Source organism: Eurypyga helias, unplaced genomic scaffold (genome assembly GCF_000690775.1).
Source record: "Eurypyga helias isolate BGI_N326 unplaced genomic scaffold, ASM69077v1 scaffold32538, whole genome shotgun sequence".
Lineage (NCBI taxonomy): Eukaryota > Metazoa > Chordata > Aves > Eurypygiformes > Eurypygidae > Eurypyga > Eurypyga helias.
In genome coordinates, this window is record NW_010265515.1 from 39,433 (window position 1) to 54,931 (window position 15,499).

At 45.5% G+C, this 15,499-nt stretch overlaps 2 protein-coding genes across 2 annotated transcripts in view; one reads left to right on the top strand and one right to left on the bottom strand.

Moving 5' to 3' along the window:
- MMRN2 (multimerin 2) overlaps positions 1 to 3,905 on the bottom strand; it is a 19,308-nt gene extending 15,403 nt beyond the window's left edge. Inside the window, exon 1 of the mRNA XM_010156777.1 lies at positions 3,622 to 3,905. Coding sequence (XP_010155079.1) covers positions 3,622 to 3,905 — 284 coding nt within the window. The remainder of the gene's footprint in view (positions 1 to 3,621) is intronic.
- Positions 3,906 to 11,053: 7,148 nt separating this feature from the next.
- Positions 11,054 to 15,499, top strand: part of SNCG (synuclein, gamma (breast cancer-specific protein 1)) — a gene marked incomplete at its 3' end in the record, with an annotated part of 14,016 nt that continues 9,570 nt past the window's right edge. Inside the window, exon 1 of the mRNA XM_010156778.1 lies at positions 11,054 to 11,339. Within this exon, the coding sequence (XP_010155080.1) occupies positions 11,219 to 11,339 (121 nt within the window). The remainder of the gene's footprint in view (positions 11,340 to 15,499) is intronic.

The following is a 15,499-nucleotide window of genomic DNA, read 5'->3' on the forward strand; positions in this document are numbered from 1 at the left end:
GAACTTTTCATTTGAAAGGCTGGATATTCCTGGCCCCCATACAACCACATGGAGTTCTGTCTGCCGGGGTCTGAACTGTACGGCCCAAGGGAGGGCACACGGCTGTGTATTTACATGGCCCTCTCCTCCAGCCCCCCCCCGAGGCCAGCTCAGCACCATGCCTTGCTCAAGCATGTGTCCTTGCCAAGTGTTTGATGGAAGTGGCTTTAAAGAAAGAACAATCTTTAAGGCGGCTTGTCAATTCAGGACGAGTTTTCACAAGATGTCAGGTGTGTCATCCACATAGCAATTGTCAGGATAACACTGGTGATGTATTCTCTCCTCGGTGTGTTTGTTACCCCTTTCAATGTGACCTGATCAGACAGGAGTTGCGCTGCATACACCTAGTGGTAAGTATTAGAATAGGTGATGAGCTCATGAAAACTCTTATTTTATATTTACTGGATCACTTCTAGAACTTCACATATCTGGTCATGTCCCCAGCGCCTTTTCCAGACTCGGTTTAGCTGCCCGTATCCACACACGGGAAAGCCATCGGTAACAACAGAGCATTCCCATGAGGATGCATTAGAATGCATCTGTTTTATGTGGGAAATGAAGAGCGCAAATGTATTTAGTACCTATTTTGGGCATTAAGCATTGAGTATTCTTGAAGTCCAGAAGCTGTTTTTACTGTTGTTGCCCTTCGTCCTCCATTGCTAAAGCAAATGCTAGTACAGTCCAGCAGTTTCACACTACGGACCTCTTCCTATCCATGTGCTTTCATTTCTCTTTTAATTCTGCAGAAATTTTGGGTACGTATGGATCCATTTACCTCAGCCATAGAACAAAATATCTAAAGTCAAACCAATCAGCTTGTATGAGGCATAGCTTCTGAGGGGGTGTGGGGGAAAGATAATTTCTTTTGGAAAATTGGCCCTTTTTGATATTTTTTATTTTGTAAATAACAAGTACAAACACTTGTCCACTTCAAACAGGCAGAGCTTCTCTGGTGCACTCAGGCAGAAGCAACAGCTGAGATGTTAAACTGATACCTCGTTTTTCCTCTAAAGAACTGTTGAAACAAAAGGATTATTATCCACCCATTTCTGTTTTTAAAAAAGTCACCTGAAGGCCAGTGAGTTCTTGCTGATTTTCATATTTTAAAACTGCTATCAGAATAATCTTGTTATTCTGAGAGGAATTCATTGGTAAAGTAACATTTCCAAGCATTTGACAGGCATCTAATGAGATCCTAATCACCTTACATGTTGAAACAGAAACCAGAGGATTCTGTCTGACTAGTTACTACCTGTGATGGTCTCAGTTATTCAAATAACTGCAGTAAGAAAAATAATAATCTGAATTTCAAAAAAAAATCTGAATATTTGCAACAACCACTATTCTTAATGCATAGGGAAAATAGCAAGAGGTTGGAAAAAAACCCCATGATTTTTGTGAGACAATGATGAGTCTAAAGTTCGTCTCAGAGACAAAGCTACCATAGATTTTGTTGGTGTGTTTCCTAGTTCTGAAAATAAAGAATTTTCTTACTTCAAAAAGAAACCAGAAGTGGGACATAGTTTTTGTAGAAAATTACTCTCCACCACCCTGGGCTTTTTTTATGGCATGTCTTTATCTCCCTGTATCTCTTACTTCCCGCTTAACTCCTGATGCTTTCCTTCTTGAGAGATAGAAGCCCAGTTCCTCAATGTTTTTTCCAGACCACGTGTCACACATGTAGGGAGGAAATACCAGATTCATGACAACTTCTGGTCTGTGCCTAGCAGGTTACTGCAGCCCTGAGCACCTGACGTGCCCTTGAGGACTTCAGGCTCTGAGGGTATGTTGCTTCAACCATTTGCAATGACTTTTAGAATTTGGAGTGCAAGTACAAGGGGAACTGTGCTGTCCTCATTTGCATTCTCTCCTCTCACTTTTGGACGTAATTCCTCCCAAACTCTGGAATTTCATTTGTAAGACGTACCAGCTTCCTGGGCTTGTGTGAGCTGTCAATGTGATATCTCTAGCAAAAGAACAAATACCTTAAAGCTACTGCCAGGCTGGGTTTTGACTGCCTGTAGTCATCAGCATAGCCTTATCATTGGGAAGAATGTTATGAGTTGACTCATTATGCAACTATCTCCATAAAAGGAGGAAGTATTCTTCTTCTTGGGAGGAAATGAGGGTGAGTAATACCTGGTGCTCAACCGAATTACACAAGCTGGTGCGGAACAAAGTTACGTCACAAAGGAAGAAATGCCTATTAGTGCAGTATATTACAGCATCGTGCTCACCTATACATGCACCTTTTTACACTGTTGAATTTTCACAGTGCATAGTTTTCAGAATGATCTCAGCATTCCAATCAGCAATCAGATGGTTACCACCTTGCAGCATAACATGGAAGTCCAGGGTACCACTTAGGCTTTGTTTTCCTTCCCCTGACAGTGTTAGAGATTCATTCACCAGGAATTGGTGAATTAACAGTGTTTGTCATTACTGAACACTACCCATCAGGAAATGGGCTTTACAAAATGACTTAAGGTTAATAATGGCGGGAGGTACAGATTTGTGGGAAGTTGTAGTATGAAGGACAACAGGGTTTTAAAACACTCACCATGCTCCATGGAACGGACGCCTTAATTTTACGTGTAGATGAGATTAGAAACAAGACTGCATACTTTAGTGTGTGTGAAAGGGAGGCATGACATGAGCAAGGTTTTATAGTCTCTTTCTATCTCCTTTTTTCTTCAAGAGCATTTAAAGGGAAAATTACCAGGGCATCCTGAAGCACTGAGCTGTGAACAGCACTCACTGTGCTGCTGTTTCAGCTCTCCCAAAAACAAGGCTCTGCAGTACCCATCCATCAGGGCTATAAAAGATTCATTCACTGTCCTGCTTGGTTTTCATCTATTTTAAACATTGAGAGACCTACTTACGTGCCCTGTAAAACTTTCACAAATAATGATGTTTGGAAATCTTTCTAGTGAAGTACATGCCTTTTCCCCTCAGGTTGGCTACTCTTCTGCTATAGATCACCTTGAGATGCATTTCACTGTCATGAAAACCTGTTGGGAGGGTTGAATTTGTAGTCATTTTCATGCTTATTTATTATTCCTTACTTCGTTATATTTACTCCTCGCTATTTTTATTTTGCTAAGATCCTGCCGTTCTCTTTTCCCCTTCATTTCCAAGGTCCAAGTCTATAGCTAGGGACATTCCGATGATGGGTAAAGGTTGCCATGGTCAGCAAAAATAATGAGCATTGCTTTGTGATGAGAAAAAGTCAGTAAATTAATTTCCTGCAGTTCAGCTTTGCCAGAAATAGCATTTTGGTTTATGGTGGTGTAGCAGAACTGGAAGGCTTCACATCTGCCAGGTGTGTCCAAACCCGTGACCCCCTTCTGCTGTCTCGGGCTGGGCAAAGAGCCGGTGTCGTCCTCTGCAAGCTATTCAGCTTTCTGTTTCTGTAATTGAAACATTTAAACCCTTCCTGTTTGCAAATAGATTGATCCCTAAAATCGAGTATATTTTAATCAGAAACTTGTATTGAAAATGGTCCTTTATCGGCAGGTTATAAAGGTATCAGACAGCACTGCACTATCATTACGTGTAAGACAGACACATTGGGGTACTTACCCATTTCGGGACTGCGGGCTTACAGCTTCAAAATCCTCTCTCTGTTCCTGATGTGCGGAGATCACACTTGAAGGGTAATCTTGAGTATCCTCCCTGAGCCCTTCTGCCTTCCAGTAACCTCCTTCCCCGTGCGGTAGAGGAGTCCTCTGCGGGTATGCAGAGGTCTCGTGAACCGGTGGCTTTGAGCGGTGCACCGAACCGTCATGATACCCGTGATGGTCGGGGTGTCCGACCAGCTTTGCCAACCCTATTGTGTTACAGAGGAGCAAAAGCTGCACTAGCATCGCGGGCTTTTTCCCTCCCGGTTGCACCTGTCTCTTGTTCTCTTCTTGCAAGCTCAGCCTGGATTAACGCAGGCATGCCCCGGCAATATTCTTTATCTGGAAAGTTGGAAGGAGGAAGGAGAAAAAAAAAAAAATATTGTAACAAAGAGCGGAAAAAGCTTTCGACCCTCCCAGCTACTGTGGAAATGTCCGTGGCTGTGGAACAATGTGAGTCTGGTTCCTGTGTGGGGCTCAAACGTCTCTGACAGAGGGGAAAAAAAGGTGGTAGGAATATAGCTTATTCAAGGAACTTCTGAGCTTGGCTGCCTTCTAAACTTATCTGTGAACAGGAACTTGGCTTTTATCAACTGCCTTCTCCCTCAGGCACAGGAAAAGGATGTTAGCTTAAGGAAAGGAAGAGAAAAGAAAGGAAAGAAAATACTGAGTGGTGTAACAGACCCTCATTACGCTGCCAGAAAATGTCACAGACCTGCTTGCTCCGGTGTCTGCACATTTTTCATTTTTGAGGCTGAAATGCCCTGGCTTTAGCAACAGAATGTCCATGGTGTGTCTGACAAATTAGGGTCATTAAGGTATTCAGAGTAAATGCACAGGGAAAAGGGGCTTACAAACATCCATTTTTGTGTGACCTTTCCAGAGTAACTCTGAATCATATGCTGTGCCCATGATTTTCATGAGGTAGGCTTTCAGAGGGCTTCAGATTATTGAGCGTTTTTAAGAATTTCTGTTTAGGTTCTCATCTTTGGACCTGACACCTAATCTTTTTGTCCATTTTTAATTAGCGTTACAAAAAAAACCCACTTACCAAGAGCTGCTGTAAACAGCTCTCTCTGTTACCTCACCCCAAGCCCTTAAGAACAGAAAGGTTGGATGTAGGTTTATTACTGGTCTTGCTTTACCTGATGGTGCTGCTTTCCGTTTTGTTGCTATTGTAAACTGTTTTTCTTTTCTCACTCTCTTGCAGGGTGATGCACTCTGGCATACTTAAGAATAAATGGAGGAGAATGATGCTCCACTGATAAAGCAGGACTGCTAGATCATGTCTCTGAACGATGAGATGCGCAGCCCAAGTTCAGTACATCCTGCAGAGCATTAAACGTAAAGCTTTCCCTGAGACAGCCCAATGCCAGCTGAAAAATAGAGGATAAAATCTCTCTAGGATGTTGGAAGGCCTTGTTAGTAAAGGCTGTGAATTTGCATCTCGTTATCAGTGGTGGGATCCATGCCCTGCTCCTTCCGACTGCCCCTCTTTTGTGCTTAGTGGAAGAACCTACAGAAAATGCAGAAATGCCCATACTGACCTGTGACAGACAGCGCTCTCTAAGAGCAGGAGAGAGAGAGATTTTGTTAATTTTAAGGGCGAAACCTGTTCTGGCTGTTGAAGTTACTTCTCCAGGGAGATGAAATCACAAGTTCTGGACTGAAGACCGAAAGAAATTAGCAACTTCCCTGTGTTCCTTCCTGCTGCTTTTATTTCAGAATTGTGTGCATCCTGCTAGAATACTTGTTAAGGTGTGAATATTTTATGTGCCATGTTTCACATAAAACGTGCCTTTCTCACCAGTAACTGGATGTGACCTAAGCACTAGGTTTGTTTGCTTAATAAGGCCCATTATCCAAAAGGAGTTGAAACAAACACGAGGCAAAACAAACAACAGGCTCATAACCTGAGCTGCTGTGTGATCGTGGCTTGCAGAAAAGTGATTTTGTGCTGCTGATCCTGAAGTTGTCCCACTTGTGACCTACTTCCAAACCCTTTGGAGCTGTCTTTCGATGTATACCTTTCCACTTAGTCTTAGCTCATCCATTAAACCTTTATTCTTCACGGCTGTGATACCTCCCAGGTGGTGGGGCACGTCTCTGGTGTCCTCCTGGCTGGCAGCTTCTGCTGCTCCTTCAGGTGCAGGGACCCATCCTCTGTGCCTTTGTAACGGTGCTGCCAAGGAGTGCAGCAGTCGGGAGGCTCAGATTGCTCAGCCGTTGGCACGTTAATCATTTAGTGTGACTTCTTGGCAGCAGTTACGAAAGATGTTGAAATACTGAGCTTGCTGGCAACTGACATCTCTTTCCTTGGGGTGGGCATAGCGTAGGATGCTGCCATGAACATGTGGAAGGCATGAATCCTGGATACTAGTTAAGGTTTCTGTCGAACAGCTGTTCTGATTTGGGGTGTCTGAATAACATACTCAGGTTATACTGTTGGTTCGTAACGCTAGATTTATTGGCAGACTAAAACCTGTAGAGGAACAGGTATAAGGAGTGTATCTATTTTAGGAACAAGATACACCGCAACTTTGTCTCTCTTTTTTTTTTTTTGTGTGTGTGTGTGCCTCAGCATGGAACCAAGGAAAACAGACAAAACAAGGTCATTTGCTGTAACAATTTGCTCATTGTTTTCTGAGGTCAGTCTCTTCTAGGAGATGAGAAAGGCAACCTATGCCCTTATTCATGAAAATACTTTTCCCCCAAGTATTTCTGAGAAATATTTCTTCAAACTAGTCTTCATACTTCAAGCTGGTCTTGAAAGAGTTGATACTGCCAGTTACACCCAGATCAGCAGGATGCCCTGGGATCTTGCAGATAACGATGAGGACTACTCTTGCCTTGTCTGGTAATTATAACCATTTCTATTAAACACAGCTCTTAACCCCTTCCATCGTTGCCTGCCATGAGAATTGCAAGTGTCCCATTTGCAATTCCATAATCAAGCTGTCACATGCCAGCACCATCTTCTGCACTATCTATGTAAGATGCAAAATCTCTTCGTGGCCCCTTTCTGCTTGTTTGAGTCAGAGCCCTGCGGCTACAGTCCAGCTGTAGGGGGTGGGTGGCCACACGGTAAACATCACCCAACAATAGGCTTGATAAATGGCTTGTACACACTTGGAAAGCAAACACCCTGCCTATTCCAGTGGTGTCTCTGGAGAAAGAGCCCTTAATTTTCAATTAATAGATTCAGATTTCTTGGTTTGTTTCTTTTATATCTTCCCAGATTCACTGCCTATTCCATAATGCTCTTAATTATAGATTTAAATTCAGAATCTGTGTATTTAAAAGAAAGAAAAAAAATGTTTAAAAAGCCAAGGAAAGGTGGAATTATTTTAATAAGCATGTGTTGCTTTAGATTCATATATCCGAGCTCCAAATCTCTGAATCAGACTGATTAACTGAAAGGTTTTTATGTCTGGGAAGATGAATAGGACCATTTTGTTGATAGCTGCACAGCAAAGGGCTAACTTCTCATTAGGCAGCGGGTTTTTAGATCTGGAAAATGCTGTCTCATTCCCTGCCCGCTGCCGATGCGCACACGTGCGTGTGCAGCAGCTCCGGGGAAGGGGAGCACAGGGAGAGGAGTGTCGGGAGGGCTCAGAAGCAATTCCTTTCAGTGGTCTGTCCCTCAGGAGAAGGGAATGAGTTCTGGTCAGCTATATTTTTCTTGGTTTGCTCAAAAGCTTTCAGTGGTGTTCAGTGGCAGAGATCAGTCACGAAAGGCTGCTGTACTGGCAGCGCTCTGCTCGCTCTATGTGTGCCTTAAAAATGGCTCGTCCGTCAGCCTTCACGGGATTCATTCCCTGGCAGAGGAAATTACTCATTAACTCTGCAAACGTACATGCAGGGGTTCAAGTCCTAAACTGTTTGCCAAGAGGATGTCAGACAGAACTGCTTGTTTTTGTTCGGGCAAGAAAATGAATGATCAGAGACAGTTTCTCTCTTCTGCGTTTTGAAGTTTTCATAAACAGAGAGGGAGGATTTCTGTTTATATAGAGCAAGGTTTGATCCTGTTGATGTGGATATTATTGTCTGTGCAAAAACTTCCTGAACAAAGGATATTTACCAGCCACAAAAGCAATCTGTCTTTCCTTACCTGTCTTTCAAGCATCATACTCCCCTTCATAGATTATGACCAAATCACACTCCTTTCATCCAGCAAGATGCTTTTGTCAGCTGTTTGTCTCCAGGCTAAGTTCAACGGTAAAGGACAAGGTTAAGGTTTTGTGTGTGGAGTAACTTGCAATTAGGAAAAGACAAGACGGAAGAAGCACAAATTAAGTAGAATCCAGGTTTTATCTGTTGCAGACAACAAGAAAAAGACAGTAGAGGGCAGGGAATCTTGATTTCTGCTCTGCGTTCTTTCCCCTTTTTTTTTGTAATAGGTGGACTTGAGTGAGACTTGTCTTGCCCGTATTCCAGAATTCCTGGCAGGCATTGCACAGGCTTGCCTCCAGATACCAGCCACCAACCCCCAGAGAGAGGTTCAGGCACGTGGGAGGCGGGGAACTGCGCCTTTCAGCGACCCTCCGGAAACTGCGGTGCTATGCAGCAAGAGACTTGATGGACAAGCCTGAACAGCCAGAATTCAGACTTTAAATGAACAACGGTTGGATGGTTTGTCATGGCACAAGTCAAGACAAGGCTTTCTTTTGGTATTACGCAGATCAGGTAAATGCGAGATACGAATTTGTTTACAAAGTGATGTGAACTAAACTCCAGGGAAAAAAATGGGAACTTAGTGTGTAGCTTAACTGGCTTCTGCCCCGTGTCCCAAGGGTGATAACAGAAAAAGACATTGCTGCCAGGTGAGATGGGAACTTGGTTCTCTGAATCACCCACTGAAGGAGCTTCTCTGTAGTGGATTACGTTATCTATTATAGGGGAAAAACTTACCAGGCACAAAGCTGAGATCCTATCAAAATCTTACAGCCAAGGTTGCTTACGTTAACTCCTGTTGTTAAGTTTGCCTGGGGCAGGATTGGCAGCAAATCAGGACTGAATCCTCTGCCTAGAACAGAAATATGGTACCGCACAGTTGCCGTGGGGTGGCAAACATTCAGGAGCTGTTATTGATGCTTGCCCTATATAGATCACCTACAATATTGTCTTGAGTCCAGAGCTTTCCTAAAAAGGTTTCAAGGTAAAACAATGCCTGTGAAAACTGCCTGCTGATTTGGGAGGGATCCAACAGCATTTAAATGCTTGTTGTGAGCTCTTTCTGAAGGTCATCGGGAGAGGAGAAAGCAGGAAAGGAGTATCCCGCATGGGTACTGGCTAATTCAATCTGGTGATGATTCATGTTTCACATCCCAGGATGGCTTGATATTTCATGTATTTGTTACCTTTTATAGCAACACAAAATATGTAGAATTCAATTGTACGAATCACAATGATGGAACAATAGCTTAACAAAATCAAAATACACTTTCCACTCGGCCTTATCAGCCTAGGCATTCTCCTGAAAATACCAGTAAAACCCATAAGCCTGGGAAGCTCCGTGCTATGCTTTAATGGTCTTTGAAAGCCTAGTGAAAAAGTAAATGAGCCCTGTAGCGATTCCCAAAGATGGTAAATTCACTTTTTACCAGATGTAGTAAAAACAAAGACTCCTGCCCTCTGCCTGGTGAAATCAGTGGGAGTCTTGCAACCGGCTCCGAGAGCAGCTAGGTTAAACCACTGGTTGTGTGTCACGGTAGGACGCAGGTGTCTGCAAGTTAAGAATACCCTGGGAGCAGAAATGAACGTGAGCTGTGGTCAATCAGCCACCTAAATGAAATTTTGAAAGATGGTAAGAAAAAGCCTTTTTTCACTCCTTGCTGCAACAGTCTGGAACAGTGAGAGCTCCTATAATAGTTGGTATGTTGCGATGGATGGCCTTCCTCTGAATCTTGCATTCTTTTTAATTAACAGTTGATAAATTTATTAGTCTGTCAGAGATTTGGCTCCTCTAATGTAAATTTGTTCTTCGTTTGTAATTAAGGGGACTTAATTGTGAGGAAAATAATAATAAATGCATATGTTATTTTCCAGTAAAATCTCCGCTCTGAAAACCCAGAGAAATATTGCCAGTTCTGCACTGAGAACTGTGTTTGTGTACATGTCTGCGTGTATGCACAGACATGCCGTTTTTTATTGACCCTCTTCTCTGTAGTCATTCCCCAGGGGACGCTTCCAGGCTGGTAACTTGCGGCAGCAGTGGCTTAACAACCGCTACACTTCATGACGTTATGGTGCGCTACCTTCCTGTAACACAGTTAAACCTCTGAATTTCTTATTCTGTTTGCCTGGTAAGGAAACGCCAGTGCTGGTCAGGGTTTGTGCTCAGAGGCAGATGCTCCGTAGCTCCCGTAGTTTCAAATATGGCACTATTTTAAAAATATAAATGAATTCTCACCTTGTTGCATCAGCAGGTGCTTGCACTGAATATCAGTGTGCTAGCGGGACAGTAGCTGGTTTGGGCCACTCAGCATCCACTTCAGAAAACCATTTAGCTGGAGATACCCAGCTGTGATTAATGATAATCACAGGTTTTGGTATATTTTCCAAGCAAGGCCTTGGGGCTGGATGGGTCCTCTGTGCCGACGGTGAGATTTCCCCAGTCAGCTCTCCGCTGGGTGATTTGCTCTCCCCACTGTGCTCTGCAGCACAGACCTCCAACGGGAGCCATGGCATCAGTGCAAGACGTCGGCTCGCCCGGCAGTGGCGGAGCGGAGGTCTGTCTGCAGCAACTTGGAGCAACAAATAGGAAACAGGATTTCCCCCAACAGGCATTGGATTTTTCAGAAATGAACCGTTGTAACGGGATGTGCAGCCGAGTAAAGCCCGTGATTTACACTAAATGCCTTCAGACTTGGCGAATGTGGCAAGTGGGACTTCCAGCTCCCTTCACTCGAGCACCAAGCTCTAGCTGGTTCCCTTTTTCGCTCGGTATTTACCAGAAATAATGTTCTTGTTACTGTTTTGTGCAGGGTGGGTTCTGGTAACTGCCAGGCCAAGAAACCTGACGCTGTTTGCTGCAGACCAGCTTTGCGTGCTCTCCACCCCCTGGGAACCCAGGAGGGCTTGTGCTTGCTTCCTGCTGCAGCCTCGGGGAGATGCCCTTTCAGGAACTCAGCTCTTCAGATAAAAGGTCTCCCTCTTCACATGAGAGCATCCTTGAGTGAGAGCATCGCAGCATATTTTAAAAGCTCTATCTGTCTGGAAATTTTCCAGGCAGTCCCTTACCTACCGATGTCATCCTCCTCCTCTCCCCCTCCCTTCTTTCATCTTCCCAAGCAGATCCGTATCATTAATATTTCAGTGTGAGCTGCTCGCAGGCATTGGCTACGCTGCAGCGCAGTTCATCAATAAGAGACGGCGAAGGCTGCGAGTTTGCCACTCTGCCTTCATCCAGCCGAGGAGTCGGAGCAAAGGCAGAGTCTGGCAGAGAAAACCAAGTGTTGCCAGAGCTGAGTCTGCATCTTGCAGTCCCGGTCTTGAGGTGCTTTTTCCCGCTGTCCCTCGCTCAGATCGCCCAGGCATTCCCTTAGCAAGCAGCGAGGATGGATGTCTTTAAGAAAGGTTTCTCCATTGCTAAGGAAGGTGTGGTGGCTGCTGCAGAGAAGACCAAGCAGGGAGTGACGGAGGCTGCGGAGAAGACCAAAGAAGGGGTGATGTATGTAGGTAAGAGAGGACTCCTTTTAATACACATTTGAGCATGAGTGGCCGCGTAGATTGTCTCTGAGAAAATGGTATTTTGGCTAAAGCTTGGGAGTGAACAGCAGGAGGTCGGGATGGCACCCTCAGCTCTGTCACAGAGTCACTGTGTAAGCCTGGGGTGTCACACGTCCCCATGCCTCAGTTTCCCCAACTGTAAGTTAGACCTGGAAATGGCCACGACTTCAAGAGAGGCAGAGCGAATGCAGCGTTAGGGAGCAGATGCCCGGGTGGGAGGTTTCTGCTGTGACCATTCACTGACCGCTGGCAGGGTGAGTCGCTGCCTCCCCGAGCATCTGAGTGCTGCTGCTCTCCCCCTCGCCTCCACGCTGCAAGAGACACGCTGAGGAGGGCCCAGAGAGGAGCCAGCAGCATTATTAAGTGGGGATTGCAGGATGCATGTTTCCCCACCAACATACCATTTTATCCTGAAATCTCTGTGCACCGACCTGTTTCGTTCCCCATGCACGCATTAATCTTGCTTTCCAAGAGATGCCCAAATTCAGTTTGCCTGAAGGACGGGATCTGGAAAGCTCCCATCTGATGTCCTGCCTGGAGACCTCTCTCACAGCTAGCACGCTGTTTCAGAAACCTCTCTTTCCAAGGTCACCCTCGAAACCCGCTGTCTCCGCTACCTAGCGCGTGCAATTACGTGGCTGGATGGTCAGATACTGTAGAATCTAGGAAGTCTTAGGTTCCCCAGACTGATCACCTCGCTGCTGATTACTGCACCTCACGCAGCTTTTTATGCTCACTAGGTGAGGGAGAGAGGAGGTTTTTTAGCAGGAAAGTTTACATGCAGGCTCTTCCTGCTATCCTGCTGCAGCATCCACAGCTCTACGTAGCTACTGTATTTAAATATCTTTATTGACAACAGCTACAGGTAGATAATGGTATGTTACAAATGAAGTACGCATTTTATGTGTAGCAGATCTGGTAATAATCTTCATCACAAAATTTAACTACTCAACTCTTGGCATGCTGAAAATGAACATGTGTAACAGTTCACGTTTCAGTTCAAAGCCGACTCGCAGGATGAAAAGGTAAACAGCATCCCTGTAAGCAAAGCAGCTAACCATAGAAAGGTCACATCTAGGTGTCAGATGGTGGCATGGCTACTGCTCCAGCTGCCTCCTGATTTTAGGTGGTGGCAGAAAGGGTTATTCCAAATTGTTATGCACAGTTCCTCACATGTCTGTTCACTCATGTTGTATGTCTCCCTACTGTGACCTGTTCTCATTTTTGCACAGCCGTGAGGTACAGAGTCTGCTCATGAGATTCTAACCTTTTCAGTAAAGTTTTCTAAAAGCCTTCTTAAAACCTTAATCTCTGAATGAGGATCAAATAAGGGTCAAGGTGAAGATTAAGAGCTTTCACCTTTCTTTTTTTCGGTTTGGTTTGTTGGTGTACCACCAGTTCCTGCCCTGTCATGCAGGGTAGTGCTTTGCCTTGGGGCCGATTCAGTTCCTGTTGCACGCTGTGGGGTGCTCAGCCCTTTGGGGAAAATTCAGTCTTCCATAGGCAGGAAAAGTAAAGGCCAGAAGTTGATTAGCTGAGGAAATTGATTTTTAAAGAAGCAGAGAAGGTGGAGGCCAGATGTATAGGTAGATACTGGAGAGATTAGTATGTTATTTGTGCTGCATTTTCTCACTCTGTTGCTTGAAGGGTTAATCAGAGACCGGAACTGTTCCTTCCCTGCTCCTTCCTTTGCAGAGCCCTACCCCAGCAGCTTGGTCTAGAGTGTTGCATGACGCAACCTGAATTTTTGGATGTGAGGAGAGAATAATACTTGTATAAAAGCTTGAGGGTCTTTTCAGAACATTGGGAAAGGGAGGAAAAACCCCACATCCTAGGGTGGATGAAGTGGATCCCTGACTTTGGTTCAGGTTTGTGTTAACTCATTGCTGACCCTCCAAGGAGGATTCCAGATGTCTGGGCAAAACCACAACATCTGGTGAGTCACTTGCTGCTGCCCCCGGAGAAAAAGAATAATGCTCTATCAGAGACACCCGCCTGGAGCAAACAGCGTCATCGGGGTACTGCGGCCGTCTCGTCCCTCCACTCTGAGCCGCGCCGGTTGTGTTCCCACAACCCCTGCCAGAGCCGGCGATGCCTCCCTCCTGAGCTGACACTGCAGTGCAGTGCACGGCTGGGCTGGTTAGAGGGGCTGAGCATGAGCGACTCCAGCACGAACTCCTGCGGGACTTGCAGCACATCACACTGTCCTTTCCTCCCACACGCCTTGTCCCGCTGCGCGGCGCTCCGCCGCCCTGCTCGCACCCTTGCGATACCAAAGCTCTTGCAGGTGACTCACAGCACTCGGAAGAGGCAGGATGTGTGAACTTTTAATTCTGTGTACACAAGCTGCAGGCAAGGACTAATGAGTGAAATGAGATTGAGCATCAGGTGACTGGTTTCTGTTTCAACAGATGCGGGTTGCTGGCAAGGGCACGTGCCAGGAGGCCAGATTCCATGTGGTGCAGAATGGATGCTGAGCCTGAGTCACTGGGTGTGGTCAGGAGATGGGGTGAGGAAGAGAAGGCACGCTGTCCCCCGGCTGCAGGGGTGGCGCTTCCCAGTGCCACTGCTTCTGTCGTGAAACAGATTTGGGTGGTTTTCTTCTACCTGCATCCCTCTCTTCTGGAGTTATTTTCCATCAGAAAATATGGCACCCACCCACTCCCCTCGCCCTGCAAAAGCCCAGGTGGTCACCTTAAATCAAAAGTCAGGTAATACAAAGTACAGCTCAGTCTCACTAAGCATGTTTACTGCAAAAACTGAAACATATGCAAGGCTAGTTATGGCAAATGAGGCACTTTGCTTACCTCACAACTGCTGTTAGACCAAAACACAGCAGAGAAGGGCTAAGCTTGAACGCCTCTGTCTGATGTGAGAAGATCTTGTATGTCAGATCAATACTGTGGCAGCCTGTTGTTGGCACGGCACTGGGAGGGGAACCGGAGCAGGATGGCGTCGGAGTTGAACTGCGTGCATTTGGCCCGTTCAGGAGCTCCGGGGTGCGGGAGACCCGCGTCTGCTCTGCTCACTGCTCTGTACGTGTCTGTATGTCGCGGGCATCGTTATCAGATCCAGCCTACGGCAGTGCCCTGCTATCGTGTGCAGCATGAGGAACCGCAGCTTGCTGCAGTGACGAGGATAAAGTACAAAGATTTCATCCCTTCGGTTCTAACGCGGTGCGGGAGGGTGGAGTGAAATGCTGAGGGCGTGCTGTAGTGCAACAGCTTTGTTCTGCCCCAGGCACCCATTGCAGCCGCCAAAATAAATCAGCAGTTGAGACTTGCGTTCGATAACACGTAGCATGTACCGGGCAGAACAGAGCTGGGCTGGGTCTGTTGTTATCAGGGCGCTGCACCTGTTTTGCTTTTCAGGCTGTTAAGTGAGATGGAGATGTGGTTTGTAGCTGATTTCACCCACCACACCCATGGATGCTCCAGTACCTCTGGAGTTAAGGATCTGTCTGACTGTATCATTTTGACAGTTGAACATGAAAATTCTTTTGTTGTGTCAGTATGGAAAAGTTGAAAAGAGCCTGTAAAGGTGCAGGTGATTTACAGAATACAGTAAGGTGGGACCAGTGGAACATTTTGTCATCTGTTTATCTTCCAACAGAGGTAAATTTGATCCTTTATTTTTGTAATGTGAAAAAACATGTAGTTACTGCGGGGGCCGCCCCTCTACCATATGATATAACGAACCTGCTGCAGTATACAAATAGAACTGATGTATAGCAGGTCACTTCAAGCTTGGAGGAAAACCACAGAGATGAATTATTCCTTAAAGGGGGCTACTTGCGTTGCAGGCGGAATACCCTCACATCCTGTTAGCTTTTCTGCCCCGAGAACAGCAAGAGAAATTACATTGTAAGCATACGTATGGTGTACTTCCATAATTTGAGATAATCTGCATTCTGTGTGTCGCTGCGAGCAGGCACTTACAGCCTAGGCTGGGCCATGGAACTGGGAATCTATTAAGTAGTTATCTAGTAGGTGAGTGGTGGTTCTATACCTTCAGCCTTCAGAGTCTGTATTAGAGGTACAGACTTTCTCCAGAGTCTTTATTAGAGGTATAGAATGGAGCTTTATATGACCACTGCAGCCAAGTCTCCT